General features: G+C 48.1%; 1 protein-coding gene across 1 annotated transcript in view; it reads left to right on the forward strand.

The window, feature by feature from the left end:
* Positions 1–7,498, forward strand: part of INPP5D (inositol polyphosphate-5-phosphatase D) — a 96,265-nt gene extending 88,767 nt beyond the window's left edge. Inside the window, exons 26-27 of the mRNA XM_059703572.1 lie at positions 4,249–4,861; positions 6,389–7,498. Coding sequence (XP_059559555.1) covers positions 4,249–4,861; positions 6,389–6,391 — 616 coding nt within the window. The 3' untranslated portion in view covers positions 6,392–7,498. The remainder of the gene's footprint in view (positions 1–4,248; positions 4,862–6,388) is intronic.
* The last annotated feature ends 8,372 nt before the right edge of the window (positions 7,499–15,870 follow it).

Consider the following 15,870-nt stretch of genomic DNA (forward strand, 5'->3'; position numbering starts at 1 on the left):
CTTTAGGCAATCTCTCACTCCCTCGAGGCCCCTGGGGCACAGAGCTGGGAATTTCCATGTAAAAGTCCCTCTCCAACACCAAGTTCCCTTCTCTCTTCTTAGCCATGAGGTGCCTGTCCCCAGGTGCAGCTTTCCCGTCTCTCCTGTTAAGGATAGTCAGCAAAAGCCACAGCTGAGCCTGGGAATGCCAAAGGGAGAGAGCAGCTAGCCTGCAGAGGGAGGGGCTTTGGCCGTGAACTTCAGCAAAACTTCAGCAAAGGCCAGGAGGTTAGAGAAAGATGACTCAGACAGCCTGTGTCAGGAGGAGGGAGCCAGGGACAAGCCCAGGCCAGGTAGCCAAAGCCACAGCCACCTCTTATACGTGCCACCGTAACCAAGCAAACCAAGCATAAGCATCTCATGGAAACATAAGATAGGGAGTCATGCAAGTTTCTAGTAACCATGGATGACAGATGGAAATGGAAAGTGCAGAGCCCAATTAACAATGATCAAAGATACACAGATTATCATTAACATCATCTTTCCTTGGTGGCTGTCTTTCTTGTTTATATTGACTTCTGGGGGCTGCTCTCTTTTGTGAGCGCTTACGTTTCTCAGTGGTGTTTTCTGTCACTTCCTAGTAGCCAGGGAAGGGAGTGCTGTCAAACAGTATTCTCCCTCATCTCACCACTTTTTATCTAAAAAAAAAATTTTTAATATATTTTATTGATTTTTTACAGAGAGGAAGGGAGAGGGATAGAGAGTTAGAAAAATCGGCAGCCACTATGGAAGACAGTATGGAGTTTCCTTAAAAAACTGAAAATGGAACTCCCATTTGACCCTGTGATCCCACTTCTAGGAATATATCCCAAGAAACCAGAAACACCAATCAGAAAGGATATATGCACCCCTATGTTCATAGCAGCACAATTCACCATAGCTAAGATCTGGAAACAGCCTAAGTGCCCATCAGTAGATGAATGGATTAGAAAACTGTGGTACATCTACACGATGGAATACTATGCTGCTGTAAAAAGGAAGGAACTCTTACCATTTGCAACGTCATGGATGGAACTGGAGAGCATTATGCTAAGTGAAATAAGCCAGTCAATAAAGGAAAAATACCACATGATCTCACTCATTCATGGACAATAGAGACCATTATAAACTTTTGAACAATAATAGATACAGAGGCAGAGCTGCCTCAAACAGATTGTCAAACTGCAGCGGGAAGGCCGGGGAGGGTTGGGGGGCAGGAGGTAGGGGGGTAAGAGATCAACTAAAGGACTTGTATGCATGCATATAAGCATAACCAATGGACATAAGACACTGGGTGATAGGGGAGGCTAGGGGACTGTCTAGGGCGGGGGGATAAAATGGATACATATGTAATACCCTTTGTAATACTTTAAGCAATAAAAAAAAAAAAATCGATGAGAGAGAAACATCGATCAGCTGCCTCTTGCACACCTCCCACTGGGGATGTGCCCACAACCAAGGTACATGCCCTTGACCAGAATCGAACCTGGGACCCTTCAGTCCACAGGCCGACACTCTATCCACTGAGCCAAACCTGTTAGGGCTAAAAAAAAATTTTTTTTAGTGGATAAATGAATGGAAGGAAGGAAGGAATAGAGGATGTGGCAGGTGGGACAGGAGAGGACAGGACAGGATAAGTGTGTGGGAAATGTGTTCCCTCCAGTTTCATGGACAGTGACAGCTTTGGAACAGGGACATCTGTAGGCAAGGGGCCCCCAGGGTGGCAGTCTAAGCTCACTGCTCACCAAGGAGGTGATTAGAGGCAAGAAGGCAGCAGCTCCCACCCCTGCCTACAGCCCTCTTAACTGCTCTCAATCCCTGGCTCAGCCTGAGCAAAGGCTGTGGAAAAGGGGGTGTCACCGGCATCCTCCATGTTGCCTCACCATTGCTCTACACCCAAAGTAGGATGACCAGCCATCCCAGTTTGCCCAAGACTATCCCTTTTTTGCACTAAGAATCCCACATCCTGGGAGCCCCTTGAATCCTGGGAAAACCTGAACAGCTGGTCACCCACCGAAGTCATGTGGTTAGAAAGATGGCTCTTCTCAGCCCCTGCTCGGTGCTTCACTGCTTTAGAAAAGAATTGACTCCAGAATCGATCTGTGAAGTGGAGTCCTTTTGCCACAGGAGTTAACTCTGTGCCATGGATATTGGTTGGTTTGCTTACTCCACAACCGTGGCCTACTATGGGAATTGGTTTCCTATCACCTTTGGTCATGGAAATAAGACTTTTACATTTTTGTTGTGATTTTCCCAGTCTCCCCTGCCCCAACCAAGCTTTCCCCTCTGCAAGAATGACAGCAGCCCCTCCCAGAGGCAGAAGTTGAGTTGCATCGTCTCTGCTCTTGTCGTTGGGGAGTGAGCTTTGGAATTAAAAAAAAGGCTCACATCCAGGGTCCTGCCCCTGATTCTCAGAGGCAAGCACAGTGGTCAGCCACAGAGAGTGGGCTGTAAGGTGTCAGATGTTGAGTTTTTCTCTTCTCCTTGCCTCTTTATTAGAAGCTGATGGTCAGTGCCGCTTGTACCTTCCCACACCTTCCTTCCTGGGGCTAACTCATAGCAAAGGTCTTCAAGGTTCCAGACGGGGACAGAGGGTGGCCTGTGGTGGAGAGGTAGCTTTCCAAAGACTTCCTTTAAGGCTCCAACATTCCTAGTTATACAACTGCTTCCAGGTCTTTCCAAAGAGGAATGAGCCAAAAACTGAGTTGACAGTCAAGCCCCCATTGGCATGTCCCCGAAGCTAGTCTCCCCGACACCCCCTGTCATCTTGTCTCATTGGCACCTGGGCAAGGATGACATCTCGCCCCGGCCCCTGAGCCCACACCTTACTCCCCAAAGAGCCTGTTCGCCCTGGCTTCTGAGCAGTGTTTCAGCCCATCCCATCAGTGAGAAGTGCCATGGCTGAACAGTCCGTGGGTTCCCAGGGACCCACATTTTCTTCACGACAGCCTCCTTTTTGCAGAAAGTAGATACCAAAGACTCTCCAGGAGATTATGCCATTGGCCAGAAAGTAACATGTGGTCCCATTCCTGGTTCTCATAATTTGCTCTGCAGGAAATCGCCTCAAGTAAGAGCCATAGAAGCCAGGAAACAGACAGAGGCAGCGCTTACCTGCTTTGGCCTATGATAGGCGCTTCCTCTCTGGCCACAAGTCAGCAGGCCCACTTGCTTGCTGCTGGCCTATTTCCCCATCTCTCCAGGTTCCCTCTGATTTCCAGCGTGACCACTGTGCTTTCCTTCCCACCTTGCACGAGGCCATGAAGGAAACTGTGGTCACTAGGAGCTCTCCAGGGAGAGACTGTGCCTTAGGAAGAGAACTAATTGGGAACATCAGCCCCTGGGCCCAGATTTTGTCCTGTTCACTGCTGACTCCTGGGCCTGGGGCACACAGTGGCTCATACATATCTGTTAAATGGCACTCCTTGACCTGGGACTCTCAGGTAGCACAGATGGTGGCTGAGGGTGTCTAGTCACCTGCAAGGCTTTCATTCCCCTGAGGGTCAGAGCAGAATTTGCTAGAGACAGCAGAAAGGCTGTGGGATCCTTGCGGGGAGCCAGGAAGATGGGTCTGTTAGGAGTAGTGAGGGGCAGGCTGTGGAAGGCAGGCCTCTCTGATGAGGACTGAGGGGCCGGTTTAGATATTGGCAGTGCCATGTAAGCCCTCTTCCTCTTCCTACAAATCCTTCAGCAAACTCCCCTTGCTCACCAAGGCTCTGGTGGCAAATGTCCGGGCGACAGCTGAGATTACCTATGTGAGCATCAACACATGACTAACAGTTCCTTTTCCTTTCATTTTTAATATTTTTAATTTATTTCAGAGAGAGGAAGATAGAAGGAGAGAGGAATGGAAACATCAATGATGACAGAGAATCATTGATTGACTGCCTCCTGCACGCCCCCTACTGGGGATCGAGCCTGCAACCCAGGCATGTGCCCTGACAGGGAATCACACCATGACCTCCTGGTTCATAGGTCGATGCTCAACCACTGAACCACACCGGCCAGGTTCCTTTCATTTTTAATTTTGTTTTTAATTGAGGTGAAACTCACGTAACATAAATTACCCGTTTGAAAGTGAACAATTCAGTGACATTCAGTATTTTACAATGTTGTGCCACCATCGCCTCCATCTAGTTCCAAACATTTTTATCACTCCCCGAGGAAAACCCATAGGCTTCAGGCAGTCATTCCCCATGTGTTTTCCCCATGTGTCCTCTTCTCACGTTCCAGGCCCAGTGACTTGGGGAAGAACGCGGTGGAGCCTTTGCCTCAGGAGGACCCCAAGCTGACCAAGCCTGAGATGTTTGAGAACCCACTCTATGGATCTGTGTGTTCTTTCTCTAAGCTGGTTCCCAGGAAAGAGCAGGAGTCTCCCAAAATGCTGAAGAAGGAGCTCCCACCCTGCCCAGACCCAGGAAGCTTGTCTCCCAATATCCTGCTCTCCAAAGCCCAGGAGGCCGAGGGCAACAAGGGGACAGGCAAGCCGGTGCCTACACCTGCACCCACACCCTTCATCAGTCCCACGCCTCGGCTCCGCTCCTTCACTTGCTCGTCTCCTGCCGAGGGCCGGCCGGCCGCAGGGGACAAGAGCCAGGGAAAGCCCAAGGCCCCTGCCAGCGCCCCAGTCCCAGTGCCAGCCAAGAGGCCCATCAAGCCTTCCAGGTCAGAGCTGAGCCAGCAGGCCCCGCCAACCCCGGCCCAGCGTCCTCCCCTCCCACTCAAGAGCCCAGCTGTCCTACACCTGCAGCACTCCAAAGGCCGAGACTACCGTGAGAATGCCGAGCTCCCCCACCACGGCAAGCACCGGCCCGACGACACACCGCTCAGCAGGACTGCCATGCAGGTGCCCTGTGGGGGTTCATGTGTGTGTGCGTGTGTGTGACACAATCGCCATGCTAAGGAATGCATGCACATGAGCCATGTGCACATATGTGGCACAACCACCATGCCCAGGAGTGTGTTCAGATGCACAAGCGCGTGGGTGTGCGTGTGCACATGATACAACTACTGTGCCTAGGAGTAGTGTGCCTTTGAGCTCATGTGCATGTACCTGCGTGTGTATGATATAACCTGTCATGACCAGGAGTGTGCTCAGGTGCACATGGGCTGGCATGTGTGCATGTGAGTATGAATGTGCATGATCCGACCATCCAGCCTAGGAGTGGGTTCTAATAAACAGCTGTTCTGTGAGGAAGGGGTGGAGACGGGATTTGAACCCAGGCCTCCTGTGTCATAGGAATAAGGTTCTAGACATACGAAGAGCCCAGCCCTAGCTGGATTGGCTCAGTGGATAGAGCACCGGCCTGCAGACTGAAAGGTCCCAGGTTTGATTCCGGTCAAGGGCACATGCCCAGGTTGTGGGCTTGATCCCCAGCGGGGGGCGTGCAGGAGGCAGCTGATCAATGATTCTCTCATCATTGATGTTTCTATCTCTCACTCCCTCTCCCTTCCTCTCTGATTAAGAAAATAATTAAAAACAAACAAACAAAAACAAAGAGCCCAGATCATGTACATTTCATTCTTATCATCATTAGTATTAGTACTTAAAAATTTCCCAGTGCCCTTCCTTTTCATAAAATAGATTTCTTTTTTAGCAGAACTAATAATGCTTAGAACAGATTGTGGGGCCAGAGTGTCTTAGGTTTGAATCCCTGTACTCCAGCTTCCTGGCTCTGTGCCTTGAGCCTCAGTTGGCTCATCTGTAAAAAGGGGGCTATTAGTGGAACCTGCCTCATAGGCTTATAAGGAGGCTTAAATTTTATTATATACTAGAGGCCTGGTGCATGGATTCATGCACTGGTGGAGTCCCTCAGCCTGGCCTGCTCCCTCACAATCCGGGACCCCTCAGGGGATGTAAAAGAGCTGGTTTTGGCCCAATCCCCACAGGCCAGGCCAAGGGACTCCACCGGTGCACCAATCAGTGCACTGGGCCTCTGGTATGCAGATAAGATCTCTGGTTAATCTTTTCCTGCCCTCCCCCCTCCCCCCTTCCCTCTGCGATTCATCAATCTGTTCCATGCCTGTGGTTTCTGCTCCCGCACTGAGCGTCTGACCCCTGGTGGTCAGTGCACATCATCGCTACTGGCTGGTCGGCCAGTCACGTAGGCTTTTATATATATATAGATTATTGCTATATGTTATCGTGTACATCTAAATTATGTATTTACATGCTATATAGTCCTATAACATATGCATAGAACTATATGACATATATTTAAGGTACTTGGGCCTTTACTAAGTGTTGGCTCTTTTCAGCACTCTGTTAAAGGAATCCTGACCTAGACCACAGCGTGCGGGGACATGGGGACCTTTGGTTAAATGTGGCCTGGTGAGAATGCAATGCTGACAGTCTTCTGTCCTTGGCCCACAGTGAAGGCCCTGGTGAGCTTCGGTGAGATGTGAGCCCAGAGGAGCAGCACAAAGCCACTTGGACCCTCTCCTGGGACTTCCTGTTGGCCTCTCCTACCCAGCGTCCTGTGCAGGGCTTCGGACTTTTCAGGAGAGGCCAGCTTCTGCATGGTCGGCAGAGTGTGTTGGCTTCGAAACGTGGCCCCAAGTGCTGAGGTTGGAAGGAAAAGCACACCCGAAGGGCAGCAAACAACTCGGGCAGCTGGGCCCACAGCTTGATCTTGGTACTTGAAACCCAAGAGCCTTGTTCCGATTATCGTTTTGAAGAAAGGAACTAAAGCGCTGATTTCCAGGTGGAAATATAAATAATAATATCAATAATAATAATGGCTGCATGTACCACGTGCCAGGTACCTGCTAAGTGATTTACAAACATTATGAGTTGAGTCTTCTTCAGCCCACCAAAACCACGTTCCCAGATCCCCCAGTTCAACACAGTATGTTCTGAGTGGTTTGGACAAAGCATTAAACATTAAGGCCAGTGCCTTCCTGGAGTGAGACAGGGCTCGGCCTGCAGGGAGCTGGAGAGTCAGTATTAATTTAGGGTACAAGAAACCTGACCTGGACACAAACTGCATTAGCTAAAGCCCCCAGGAATTCGGGCAGAGCTGGTGCCGAGATCAGGGGTCTCTCTGGGTCCTCTCAGTTCTTTATTCTGAAAAAAGGACAATCAGCTCTTCCTCTCCGTGGGAAGTGCGGCTTCAGCCTGGGCTAGAGATGCCCAGGCCTGAGCCAGGTCCCCCATGCCCTCCCTAATGTGGGCAGCCACCACCAGGCCAGCCCCCAACACTCCTCCCATCATGCTAATCCCTGGCTGCCTGGAGGGTGAGCCTCTTGGTGCCCAGCTCTCAAAACTGTGCAGCCTTTTCTTTGAACTCTCATGGCTTTTGGCCCTGCTTCCTTGGTTACTAGCATAGATCGGTGACGTCTTTCCTTGTTTTGCTTTTTCACATAACAGAATTAATGCAAGAAACCAAATCCAGAAAAGTGTGTGAGTGCCTGAGACTGGATATGCACCCACATCCCCTTGTGTGCAGTCTGTGTGATCAATAAATTGTGCCTCTCTCACTCAGCTCTCATCTGTGTGGCCTTTTTTCCTAACATTCAGCCACAAACAATGCTTCTAGGCCAGGGGTGGGCAAACTTTTTGACTCAAGGGCCACAATGGGTTCTTAAACTGGACCGGAGGGCCGGAACAAAAGCATGGATGGAGTATTTGTGTGAACTAATATAAATTCAAAGTAAACATCATTACATAAAAGGGTACGGTCTTTTTTTTTTTTTAGTTTTATTCATTTCAAATGGGCCAGATCTGGCCCGCAGGCAGTAGTTTGCCCACGGCTGTTCTAGGCTGTTGGGGATGTAGAGCAGCAGCGAAGGGAGGGGAGGATGTTGAGGTTAACAGTGGCGATGGGCAATCTGGTTAGAACCAGTTTGAAGTTGGGCCTGGACCAGGAACAGCAGTAGATGTCACACATCTTCGAGGAATTCCAGGCACCTGCAGCCACCCAACTTCCACCAGAGTCATCCCCATAACCACCACCTGCTGTCCTGCACTCACAAGTTCCTCCTGGCTTTTGTAAGTGTTCATTGCTAAGCTGCAGAGACAATAGACACTCCCCAGGTCGTGGGCCTTCAGCTCCCTGCATTTGGGGACAGCGTGCACTGCCCACAGGTCAGGGAGTGGCCCCTGTGCAGAAAGCCAGAATGGGTACTGCTTGGCCTTACCTCCAGGGTACTTTGGCCTGGGCTGCTGTTCCCACCACCTCTGGCTACTCAGCCTCTGCTCTGTTTCAGACCATAAGGGAGTGGTGTTCTTGGCAGCCACGGAGCAAACCACTCACTGGCCTTCAGCAATGGCCTGTGGAGGCTGCCAGGGTGCACTGGCATGCTGGGAATGAGAACAAAGAGCTTGAGCTCGCACCTTCACTGAGAATGAACATCCAGGCCCTCACCACCATTTTTGAAGGTTCCCAGGAGAAGCAAGTTGAGCAGCAGTGTGGGGTGCACCTTGGACTCCTGGTCATCTTTTGCTCTGAGTTCTGGTGGCCTGAGCAAGCCCAGGGCCCGTTATGCCTCTTGCCAAAGCTCCGACACAGACGTACCTGTGCAGGAACCTTATTTTCTTTAGCCTTTATTTTGATTTTCTTTTGCCTTTGACTCAAATTGGCTTTACCCAGCACCTTGACTTACCCACCTCCCTCTCCCTTGCTTAATCATTAAACCCTCAGGACAACTGGTTCTGGTCAGCATCCAGTGGTCTTAGGAACAAGGTCCTGGATCTGTTAATTGTAGAGACAGAGTTTTCAATCAAATTGAAGACAATATCTTGGCCTCAGTTGTGTTTTAGCTCTTGACCCAGGAAAGCGGAACAATCTCACAGAACAAATCCTTGTGAAGTTGGACAGACCAACTCCAAGGCTGAAATCAGGACAGATGCAATGATCCATTACCCGCTACCCTAGTGCCAACCAATTAGTAGAGACCAGGACCCTAACTCCTTTAGTTGCCATGATTAATGATTTTTTTCCCCTCTATAATCCATGCCCCAGTCTTTGAGCATGAGCTATCTGCGACTCCGGGCATGGTGTCATTTCCTTAATAAGTCCTTACTTTCTTGGCTGCAAACTCCTGTTCATACCTTATTGGGCATTGATGCATGCAGGCAAACAGACCCTTTCTTTTGGGTAACACAGGCTGTGTGAGCACCAACCAGGCTTTGTCTATAAGCTGGTGGACAGCAGAGCCCGCTGCAATGACTGGAACTGAAACACCGTGAAATTGAAAAACTTTTATCCTTGTGCCTTTAACTGCTCAGCCCCACACCCAATCCTCGAGATCCCTCACCACCTATGTCCCTGAGTTCTGGTCATCACCATCTATTGGGGGCCCCTATAGCCAGATTCCTCTGTCATCTCTGCCTTGCTCCCAATCCTAGGCTTCCCAAACACTCCTACAGCAGGATGAGAAGGGACCCCATAAATTCCTACCACTTAATCACCTAAGTAATTTATAGACAGTCCCTGATTTGGGGTGGTTCGGTGATTCAACTTATGATTTTTTGACTTTACAAAGATGTGGAAATGATACACATTCAGTAGAAACTGGACTTCGAATTCTGAATTTTGATCTTTTCCCAGGCCAGTGATATGCAGTACCATAATCTCTCGTGATGTGGCTGCTAGACATAGCTCCCAGCCAGGCACTCCATCTCCAGGGTAAGCAGTCAATATTGTGTTGTTAGTGGTTTTTGGATATAGTTTTCTGAGCACCTTTAAGGTAGGTTGGGTGAAGCTATGATGTTTAGTAGGTGAGGGGTATTAAATGCATTTTCAAATTACGATATTTCCCATTTGCAAAGGGTTTATGGGGTTGTAACCCCATCATAGGTGGAGGAGAATCTGTATTTTATGTAAGCTTTGCTTCACCAAGTTCCCAAACCAAGCAGGCGGGTTCATGAGAAAGCTTCCTCACCAAAGTGCCCCACACCCAGATAAATTCTGCAGTCTTTTGAGATTGCGGAGGCTGCTACAGTCACTTTTTTTTTAAAGAAGCAAATTTTTCCTTCTTTGCATGATTATAGGAATGCTGGTTGAAATCAGCAGATTTTGTGCCAACAGAAAGGTGCTGTTATAGAGTGAATATTCTCTAATAGCCCCTGGATGGGCACTGGGCACCCTGCTCGGCCTGGAGGCCAGCAGCTGCCCCGTTTCCTAGGGACTGACAACCTTCGGCCTCCTCCTCCTTCCTGGGTTTTGGTTCTCTTCCATCCTGATAGGAGGGAAATTAGTCTTTCAGAAAAGCTCTCTCCCACAGCTACCTCCCCTAACTCTAGCCTATAGGTTCTCTCTTCTCCTGTCCTTAAAATAGCTGCCTTCTCTACGCAAGCTAATTTCCATGGAGATCCAGCTATCTGGGGGCCTAGAAGCTTCCTGCAAGGCAGCAAACCCAGCTCTCAGCCTTCACTCCAACAGAAAGAGACCCTTAGTAATACAAATGCCTGGTCTCACCTGCACAGACACTCCCCCACCCCATAATGTGCGCGCGCGCGCACACACACACACACACACACACACACACACACACACACTCCAAGGTCCCTTTCTGGGAAACCTGCACTATGTCGGAACAACACTGGCAGGTAAAGTCCAGGACAGTTGCAGAACTTTCATCCTTGTCCTTTTAACCACTCCTCAAGGTCCCTGATCACCTTTGTCCCTGAGTTCTGGTTGTCACCATCTATTGGGGCCCCCTCCAACACACACATTATTATATGAACAGGTGTTCATGCCTGTTATTTTCTGTTTGAGTAACTAATCTTCACTGGTCAGTTCTCTCTCAGGTCATAGTCTGGGCTTCTCTGTGAGCTCTTTTATCCCCACATGTACAGCTGGCAGTCTTCTTCATTCCCTCAACCACATACATGTTGATGGAATGTGATTGGCCTTGGGAGTCAACACATTTATTAAGGGGACCACGAGTGGTGGGGAAAGGGTGGTACATCCTGGGCTGTGGGGTCAGACATAATGGAGTTTAAATATCTTATTTTTCATTTCCTAAAAGTATGATCTCATACTGGGCACTTAGGTCTTCTGAGTCTCAGTCTTCTCCTCTTTAAAATGGGGAGAAGGGTGCCTAGTGCATGGTGTGGTTGTGTGGATTCCTGAGCTCTGGGGAAACTCACCCTGCCTTTTTAGACATTCATTGACACACATTAACTCTAGCCCCTCCCTCTCCCTGAAGACAAGATTGGGAGGGAAAAGATCCAGGCAGCCAGGAGGGAGGCAGCTGAGCAGGCACTGTAGGAATGTCCTGGAAGAGGTAGGTAAAGGTGAGAGGTAGGTGTAGGCGAGAGCATGAAACAAGTCAGGCAAGAAATCAAGGGGAGGGTTGAGACTGGGAAAGCCTTGAAGACAAAGGGCTATGAGAGGCTAATTGAGGCCAAGGAGGAGTTAATTGAGGCCAGGTGGACTAGTTGAAGCCAAGAAGATGCTAGTTAATTGAGCCCAGATGAACTAGTTTAGGTCAGGGAGACTGGTTAAGACCAGGGGGACTAGGTTAGGCTTGAGTAGGGGATAGCTGAGGTAGGGCAGGGGTGAGGGGCCAGTTGGATAGCTACACATATCAGAGCTGCTCAGATTGCCTGAGCCAAAGGGAGTGCACCTCGGGGACGCATAGGAAGTCCTTGTGCAGGTGCCCAGCCATGCTTCTCGGGGCAGAGCTGGCCAGTGCTCCTTGCCGTTTGGACGTGTTGGCAGTTCCAGTCACCACACAGCAGTTCTGTGCCCTTGGCAGTTCTGGATCAGCCTGTTCCTGTGAGGCTCAGCTCCAGCACTCCTGTTTCTCCCTCCTCGGGCTTCTTCCTCCTTCCCTTACCACATAAGTGTCTCCTGGCCCATGCTTCATCCTGAAGGAACTGGAGCAGTGACAGGAGGTGAGTGAGGTGCCAGATGCAAAAGGTAAGTGGCACTCACTCTCAGGTGCCCACCTGAGCTTGCACTGTCTTAAATGTAGTGCCCCGATGCCTCACTTGCTTCACCCCAGCCCTGGCCTGCAGAGAAGGTGGGAGGAGGGAGCACTGGATTCCTGGAGGAGCTGAATTCCTATGAAATGACAGGGCGCAGGCTCTGCAGCACTGGCAGGGCCCTGGGAAGGAGGAGGAGGGGCAAAGGGGCATATGGGAGAGCCTTCCTTTGCATTATGTAGAATCCTGTTTTTGTGCATCGGATAGAAACTGAATTTTCATGCCCAATTTTGAGCATATCCCCAGAAATTGTCTTGCTTCGGTTATTTTAAAAGAGCCTTCAGGTTAGGTAGTGACCAACAGCCCAGACTCTGGAGCCTGTAATCTGGGCATGTGCCCTGACCAGGAATTGAACCACAATCTCCTGGTGCATGGGTGGACGATCAACCACTGAGCCACACCAGTGGCTATTATACTGCCGCACCCACCTGGTGTCTCCCCACCCCCACCCCCCAGTGTGGCTTATTATTTGCTCATCCAAAATATAAAAATATTAAGCCCTTCTGTGTGCTTGTCATAATATTATATATATAACACCCTGACAAGGTTTTTTTCAGACAATAAAAAGTATTCTCTCCAGATCATCTTATTACTAATAAACACTGGCCCACCCTAAGGCCGGCTTAAGAAACCTGTATTTTCTGATATGAAAAGATGTTAAATGTCACTAATTAGAGAAATGCAAATTAAAACCACAATGAGATATCACCTCAACCGTGTCAGAATGGCTATCATCAATAAAACAACAAACAAGTGCTCATGAGGATGTGGAGAAAAGGGACCCCTCGTGTACTATTGGTGGGAATGCAGATTGGTGCAGCCACTGTGGAACGCACTATGGAGTTTCCTCAAAAAATTAAAAATGGAACTGCCTTATGACCCAGTAATTCCACTTCTGGAAATATATCCAAAGAAACCCCAAACACTAATTTGAAAGAATATATGCTCCCCTATGTTCATTGCAGCATTGTTTACAATAGCCAAGATATGGAAGCATTCTAAGTGTCCCCTGATAGACAACTAGATAAAGAAAATGTGGTACATATATACAATGGACTATTACTCAGTCATAAAAAAGAATGAAATTTTACCATTTGCAACAACATGAATGGACCTAGAGGGTATTGTGCTAAGTGAAATAAGTCAGACAGAGAAAGGCAAATATCATATGATTTCACTTATGTGTTGAATTTAAAAATAAAAATAAATGAATAAACAAAACAGAAACAAACTCTTAGATACAGAGGAAAACTGATGGTTGCCATGCCCTAACCGGTTTGGCTCAGTGGATAGAGGGTCAGCCTGCGGACTGAAGAGTCCCAGGTTCGATTCCGGTCAAGGGCATGTACCTTGGTTGCGGGCGCATCCCCGGTAGGAGATATGCAGGAGGCAGCTAATCGATGTTTCTCTCTCATCGATGTTTCTAACTCTCTATCCCTCTCCCTTCCTTTCTGTAAAAAATCAATAAAAATATTAAAAAAACAAAAAACTGATGGTTGCCAGATGAGAAAGGGACTGGGGTATGGGTAAAAAAGGTAAAAGGATTAAGAAGTACAAATTGGTAGTTACAAAATAATCATGGGGTTGTAAAGTACAGCATAGAGAATGTAGTCAAGAATATTATAATAACTAAAAAAAAAAAAAAAAAATGAAAGAAAAGAAACCCAAGTCTGAATTTAAAGCATTTTTGCTGTCATCTATTGTTACATAACAAACCACCCCAAAACTTGGTGGCTTAAAACAACAGCGACACTTTCTTTGCTCACAAATCTGCAATTTGGGCAAGGCTTGGCCCAGCTCCACTCACGATCACTGCGTGGGCTCAAACCATCTGAAGGTTCATTCATTCACAGGTCTGATGGTGGATGCTGGCTGCCAACAGGAACACCTGTGGCCTCACCACTGAAGTCACGCAGAATCACTTCTGCTGTCTCTTACTTAAAGAAAGCCCACATTCCAGGGAAAGAGAAGTAGAGTTCACCTTTCAATGGGAAATGGGTCAAAGAACCTGCAGACATGTTTTAAACCCCACATCCTTGAAGAGAAATGCTGATCATAACTGATGGGTAGCCAGGAGAGGAGTCACACTATATGATACACAGGAAACTTCTTTAAAATTCTCCTTATCGCCGTAACCGGTTTGGTTCAGTGGATAGAGCATCGGCCTGCGGACTCAAGGGTCCCAGGTTCGATTCCGGTCAAGGGCATGTACCTTGGTTGCAGGCACATCCCCAGTAGGGGGTGTGCAGGAGGCAGCTGATTGATGTTTCTCTCTCATCGATGTTCCTAACTCTCTATCCCTCTTCCTTCCTCTCTGCAAAAAATCAATAAAATATATATTTTTTAAAATTCTCTTTATCATCTCTCTCCCAAGGAACCATGCGTCCACACTGTGTGGCAGCCCTCAGCTCCTCTACTTTCTCAGTCTCCCTCCCCCTCCTCTCCATCCAGCTCTACTGTCCTCTCTCTATCCTAGCTCATGCAATCTCCACACCCGCTTTTTTAACGTTAAATTTAGACTTTCATGTTTTCCCTTTCCCCATGGTTCGTCTTCATCAATTTCCTCAGTGGAACCTGCAATAAGTCTTTCCTTCTAAGGAAGATAGGAGGGATAGGTTGTTGTTCTTTAATATTTTCATGTATGTATATGTGTATGCATTTGTGTATGTATATAGTTTCATACTAGTATTAATCCAGTACTTGAGATAAACTAGAGATCTTTGTATGCACATAACCCATGAATATAAATAGATGTGCCTGAATGTATAGGAAACAGGGCACATTCAAGGGAGACCTTAATTAGAAGGTTATTTACAGAGATGCTGGCAGACACGTGAGAATTACCCAAGGATGCTGAGGCATCCAGGGACTAGCAATAGAAGGGAGCCATCATCTCCCTTAGATCTGAAGGGTCCAAGGGTGGTATTACCAAAGGCAGTGAAGAGCTGGCACCATAAAAAAAAAAACAAGAATAGTAGGGAGACAGAAAAGGTGTCAGTTAAAGATACCTTGACCTCCCTCTTCTCCTGACCTTTTATTCCTATTGGCCAAACCCAACCAGAGGCCAGAGGGCAAGGGAGCCCTGGTGGTGGTACTGTCATAGGGGTTAGCCTTCAGACTGAGAAGGGCAGAGAATGGATGGGGAGGACAGTGCAAAAGGAGAAAACCCAAGGCAGCTCATTGCAGAAATGAGTAAGATCACCTTTTGATGGCAACGCTTTCAAACTACACATACATTGGGAGGAAAAGATGTTGGGAGGACCACATGTCTAAACAATTAAGAAAAACAGACATTGATAGCAATTGGCATGACAGCCATTCTTAATTGCATGAGCTAATGAAGTGGGATCCCTGGCATGACTTACTCCAGAGTAATTTATACTTGGCTTAGAAAGCAAATGGTTTTTATAACAGATTTTTCTCTAATTATGTTTCACTTATGTTAATATGAGGCTTTGATTCCTCGAATAAATACCACAAAGCAAGATGGCTTGAAAGTACACTGAGCACCAGGTGGAAGCCAGACTGGGGTTTGCCCTTCGCTGCACACCGTGCAAAAGTAAATGGAAGTTTTTGCTTTGCCTTCATGGGGCCTGCTCTCTGCAACTAGTTTGTAAAGGCATGAAGGGCCACTGCTGTATCTCATGCTTCTTCTGGATCCCTCTAAAAGAATAACACTCAGACTTTACTGTGTGTGAGTATCTCCCACAGAACTTGTGGGAGTGCAGGTTCCCAGGCCCACCAGTGTGGTGGATTCCCTTGGTCTGGGCAGGGCCCAGGAATCTGAATTTCAACAAGCATTCCAGCTCATTCTGCTGGAGGCCAGTGCATTACATTTGGGGGAATGCCGTTCAAAGGCTGGCCACACGATTCATACACAGAGGAGGCAAAGTGGTGTGATAGATGGAGTGGGGAAATGA

This window comes from Myotis daubentonii, chromosome 7 (genome assembly GCF_963259705.1).
Source record: "Myotis daubentonii chromosome 7, mMyoDau2.1, whole genome shotgun sequence".
Lineage (NCBI taxonomy): Eukaryota > Metazoa > Chordata > Mammalia > Chiroptera > Vespertilionidae > Myotis > Myotis daubentonii.